Genomic DNA, 5,274 nt, shown 5'->3' with positions numbered 1-5,274 from the left:
TGCCTCTTGCAAAAGATTTCCTTCATCCAAGTCCAGCTGAAGAAAAAAGGAAACACAAGTTAAAAAGGCTTGTACAAAAGCCAAATAGTTATTTTATGGATGTGAAGTGTCCTGGATGTTATGCCATTAAAACCATATTTTCACATGCACAGAAATCAGTGGAATGTGATGGATGTCGCACAATATTATGCACATCTACAGGTGGCAAAGCTCGATTAACAGAAGGTTGCTCATTCAGGAGAAAGGTCCAGTGCTAATGTAACAATGGTTAAGACAACATAATGTATACAATTCTCTTTATATTCAATAAATAAACAGAATTATTATATGATTTTTTTATTTATATCCTATCATTTGTTAAGAAATGTAATTTAACAAAATTTCTTTATTTAACAATTATGAAAATGAAATATACAAATGGATTTTAAGCACTTTTCATATTGAATGTGTAAAATAATTTTTCATTATGATTTTCCATGTAAAAAATTTAATAAGTCCAAATTGGTAATTAACATAATTTGTTTTTATTTTGACTTACATACAGTTTTATAGTGATAAATTTAACAGCATATTAAATTTGTTGTTTATAATAAAATACAAATAAACATTTTTTATAATTTCCAGTTGGTTAAGTTATATGCAATAATACATATCATAAATGATTTGCTTAAACTCAATATTGAATAACTTAATTTACTATTTAAGAATGCAGAATTGCATTATATGCTTGAAATATGCCTGGTGCCACTTCCACAGAACGAGATTTCAAAGACAGCTGCAATCAAAATGTTTAATAACTAAATATTTTGAAAGGTTTGAAGTTATGAAAATTAAAATTAGAACTTACAGTAACATCAGAATTTCCGGGTTGGATTTTTAATTCATTTAGTACCCAAACAGTATTTGTTAATTTAAGAGATTGATATAACATGTCTTGCCCTTCTACATTTCTTTTAGCAATTGTAAATACATTATTCTGTTGCATTTTTTGAATAACTTGATCTACAGGCAACATTATTCCTTTCAATGTGTTTTGTACCTAAAATATTTATGTTTTGATATTTTATTAATTTCTTTAAAACATTTTAATGAAATTAACACTATATTTAAATAAAGTTGATAAATACCTCATTTTGAGCAGGTATATCTTTCCATGTACTAAGAAATACTCTTTTATCTAATTGACCATCTTCAGAAAAGTAAACATTCATGGGAACAATACAAGCAAAATAAAACACGTCAATATTATTTTTTATTGCAACTTGAAGATTATTCAATGGTTCCATACGTTGTACTGCACCGGCCGTAGATAAGATTAGACTGGTATCTATACTAGCACCAGGATTTAAAGGACCTGGTACTTGCAATGGAGCAGCTGGTGTTAAACCAAAACTGTTTTTGTTTAATTGTATTGCGAAGCCTCCTATAGGTTGCATTGCTTTATTTGTAAATGTCATATCCATACTAATCTGACCATTTCTATTATAAAATAAATAAATGAATTACATGTAACATTACATTAATTTATCAATAATTTATACTACTTACTTTCTTGAGAATGTTCCCCAAATGTCAAATCCTTTGCCCTTCTCAGCAGGTAACCAATTAACTTTAGGTGCTACATAAGAAGTAGGTCCTTGATTAAAACCAAATATATCACCAAGTAGTCCAGTAGTACTTTGAGATACAACAGGTGCACTGCTTCCAGTATTAGCTCCACCTAAAATTCCATCTAAACCACCACCTAACAAGTCCAAACCTAATCCTGGTTGTGGAGCTGGTGTTGGAGTAACTATAGTTGGACCACCTATAAAAATTAATGTAATGTATAATTTATAGAGTCAATGAAAATACTGATAAATAATACAAGTTTTATTTACCAATATCCATACTAAGAAGATCGGGCTGTGCTGCATGTTGACTTGAATCCTCGCTCGAATTACTTCTAGCAGGTAATGATTTTCTAGCACCTGCTGCTCTACCTTCAACGAAAGCAGTTGGTGGTTTATGATATACAGAAGCTAAACTTGAAATATGACATATTAATTCATCTAATAATGTTGGTTCTAACAAGTCCGTTTCTTCTGAAATTAAAGGTTTCTCAGCAAGTACAACTTCTTTAGCAGCTGCTGGATCTGTACTAAGTAAACGCCAATAAATAAATCCTCGGTCTCGTAGGTCAGGATTATCAGAATCTTGCGTTGCTAAACTAAGAACTTGTTGAACCAATTCTTGAGTATCTGTAGGTCTTTTAAGAAATAGTTTAACTATTGCTGTGAGTAGTTGCAATTGAACTTGTGTATTTTCATCGTGAAATCCTTCTAAGAAACTTTCAAGCAATTCATCTGCATTATCAATACGTTCTGCATATTCCCCAATAATCCATATCATAGATGCACGAGCCTCAGGTTCATCAAGAGTATCCAAGTTTTCGCAAAGAGTTGAAATAATACTTTCATACTTGTTTGGATATTTTCGGAAAATGTCTTTTATAACAACAATTGCCTCTTGAACAACATAATTGACCTAATATAATAGAAAAATTTACAAGATCATTCATATGGGTAATTAATCTTATATGCATATTTTAAAGTACCTTTGTTTGTATGAGGTCTAGAAGTGTTGAAACACATCGTTCAGCAGAGGGTTCAACTTTAATGGCACAACGACCAATAGCTCTTACGGCTTTTCGTACAAAGTCTACATCAACTTCTGTAGCATATTCTTTCAGTTCAGATAAAACCTGAGCTATATTAGCTTGGGATGCTAAACGAATCATGATATCTAATTTTTCAAGTTTAACATAAATAGGATCATTATACTTGACGAAAAAAACTTTCATCTCATGTTTTAAAATATCCGGACGCTTTTGAACAATAAGATTTATATTTCGTAATGCTACATATTGAACTTCAGGTTCGGAACTAAGTAAAGTTACAAGCGGAGGAGCTAATTTTTTTGTTAACGTGCCAACAAAATCCGATTCTGATTGTAACATTTCCATTAACTTCATTAGTACCTATGTACAAAAAATATCCATTTATAAAAACATTTTTCCAAAATTGTTTAAAAATATAATTACAAATATTAAATTTCGATATTCACCTTTACAGCAGATAGAACAACTGCAGCATTAGCATGAGCTAAACGTGGAGTAATACGTTCACAAATGCTTTGAGCTTCACGATCGTCTTTAGGTGAGTAATTTGCAAGGGAATCTAAAATGAAAACTTGACCCCACTCTGTACATTCATTCAGCGCTGTTAATAACTTATTAATGGTCTGTGCATTCATTTCAACTAAAGGTTGTCCACTGGGACTTGCTTCATTAATTTCGGATAAAGCAGCCACAGCATTTGCAACAACCTAATGTAAAAGTTTAATAGAATGGCAAATAAATAATTAATGATGTTTATATCAATATTTAAGAGATAAATAAGTTTAAATTATTTACCATAGGATTACTATCTGATAAAAGATCTTTTAACTGATCTAGAAATCCTTGATCTTCAACTAAAGCTGCATTAATATCGTATAGCTTGGCCACACAAACTGCTGCAGTCTTACGAACATATGGATCCTCATCCTTCAGGCATTTTCGCAGTGGTTCACAGAGGTACTCAGTAATCTTGTCCACGCGTATGCAACCCATTGTGCGAACTGCTAATGCTCGAATCAGCGGATTTGGGTCCTCGCAATCCTGCGCAAAAATCGGGCAAGCCAGGGATTCAAGTCTAGTCACAGCAGTGGCTATCTATCTCAACCCATGAATTTTAATGAAGTAGAAAGTGGTATGGTACCTTTGTCATCGGAGATGTCGCTAGCTCCTTTTGCGTGTCAGAACGAAAAAGGTCAAATTGGTCACCGTCACCATTTTGATTAATTGTTAAATATTATACTTATCAACCATTTAATATAAAGTGATGCAGAACTGATCATTTTTTAAAGAGCACGAGATATCCATTTTAAGATTTTTCTATTTATAATTCTTTATTTTTTATAGTAATTTGTAAATTAAAATTAAATCATAAATTTCACATTAAGTTTGGTGTCATGCACATAAGAATATGTTACATGATATTTATTCAAACATCAAAAGATATACATCAAAGTGTTTATGATAATTGTATTATGAAATATTTTGAACACTCATTACATTTATTAGTCAACACTAAAGTTTTGGAAAGAATAAAACACTTTGCGTGCAAATAGTATAAATATATGCACTGCATACAAGCATCAATTTATAATGCAGTAATACATATAAATATAATGGACATTTAAGGAATTGGTTTATTCATGCTGTTTACACATTAGACATGACTAAGAAATAAATTTTTGATTCTACCACTGAGGCTGCTTTACACATAGTTTTCTTTTAAGACCAATTGCATCTTTAATACATTAATGCATCTTTATTATAGCTGTGTTATTATTATACAACTTTCTATAAGCTGTTTAAATGTAACTAATATTTTTGTGATTTGTAGAAAAAGTTCCATGCTCAATTTTGAAAACCAGCATAAAGTATATTAGTGCATTAATATTAAAAAACTAACACATATATCATTGAGCACTTCAAGTGACTTTTTTAATATTTTTGCTAAATATTACACTGTCATAATTCCATTCCTGGTTTTGATGCTTAACTGAAAAGAAATACTGGAATTTGGTGGTAATAACTCAAACTGATGTGAATTATGAATATATTCTTATGTAATTTAAGATATATAATATCAGATGCTACATTTTATTCAGCCAAATTCCAGTCTCGTGCCCTTTGAAAAATAAGCAATTCATTAAGAGGAAAAAAAGTACATTCCGTCCCATAACGCAGACAGCTCTGTGCAAACTGATGTAATTTGCAAAGCACAGTCTGTACATGGTGTGAGGCAGGCTGTAAAATTAATGTTAAATTTATTCAAAAAAAAATATGTGAAACTTAAGGGAACTACTATATAAATCTTTTTCCAGCTTGCCTCTTTGCAGACAGAGACTCTCAACATCATCCAAGTGTCATTAAAATATATAAAGGGTAAAAGTGCATTAATAAAACATGGTAAGTTATTTATTAAGTTTCTAAGCTACATTACCTTGACAAATGTGTTGACAGCCATGATGGCCATATCAGGTTGACTTTTGGCATAATTCATCAGGTACAAATACACTAATTTTTTGAGTTCTAAATTGTCAGTCTGCATACAGTTGACCACATCAGGAAACAGTGCTGATACATCTTTACCCACAGTCATGGAAGCAATTACCTAAACATAA

General features: G+C 31.1%; 2 protein-coding genes across 3 annotated transcripts in view; one reads left to right on the top strand and one right to left on the bottom strand.

The window, feature by feature from the left end:
• Positions 1–5: 5 nt before the first annotated feature.
• LOC108574477 (40S ribosomal protein S27) lies at positions 6–273 on the top strand (the record flags this gene model as incomplete). Its single annotated transcript, XM_017937079.1, has 1 exon — positions 6–273. A coding segment is annotated over one exon (252 nt), but the record flags the coding sequence as incomplete, so codon positions are not given.
• A 395-nt stretch (positions 274–668) lies between these two features.
• The window catches only part of LOC108574482 (AP-1 complex subunit beta-1), a 5,717-nt gene continuing 1,111 nt past the window's right edge, over positions 669–5,274 (bottom strand). Inside the window, exons 3-12 of one of the 2 annotated variants that reach the window (XM_017937083.1) lie at positions 5,094–5,264; positions 3,801–3,827; positions 3,455–3,700; positions 3,106–3,366; positions 2,597–3,019; positions 1,881–2,526; positions 1,549–1,807; positions 1,128–1,479; positions 848–1,039; positions 701–775 (exon numbers count right to left, since the gene is read on the bottom strand). In XM_017937083.1, coding sequence (XP_017792572.1) covers positions 701–775; positions 848–1,039; positions 1,128–1,479; positions 1,549–1,807; positions 1,881–2,526; positions 2,597–3,019; positions 3,106–3,366; positions 3,455–3,700; positions 3,801–3,827; positions 5,094–5,264 — 2,652 coding nt within the window. Of the gene's footprint in view, positions 776–847; positions 1,040–1,127; positions 1,480–1,548; positions 1,808–1,880; positions 2,527–2,596; positions 3,020–3,105; positions 3,367–3,454; positions 3,701–3,800; positions 3,828–5,093; positions 5,265–5,274 lie in introns of both variants that reach the window. The other variant, XM_017937084.1, reaches the window with a different exon arrangement.

The sequence above is a fragment of the Habropoda laboriosa genome, unplaced genomic scaffold, assembly GCF_001263275.1.
Source record: "Habropoda laboriosa isolate 0110345459 unplaced genomic scaffold, ASM126327v1 scaffold224, whole genome shotgun sequence".
Taxonomy (NCBI): domain Eukaryota; kingdom Metazoa; phylum Arthropoda; class Insecta; order Hymenoptera; family Apidae; genus Habropoda; species Habropoda laboriosa.
This window is presented reverse-complemented; position numbering and strand designations above follow the sequence as displayed.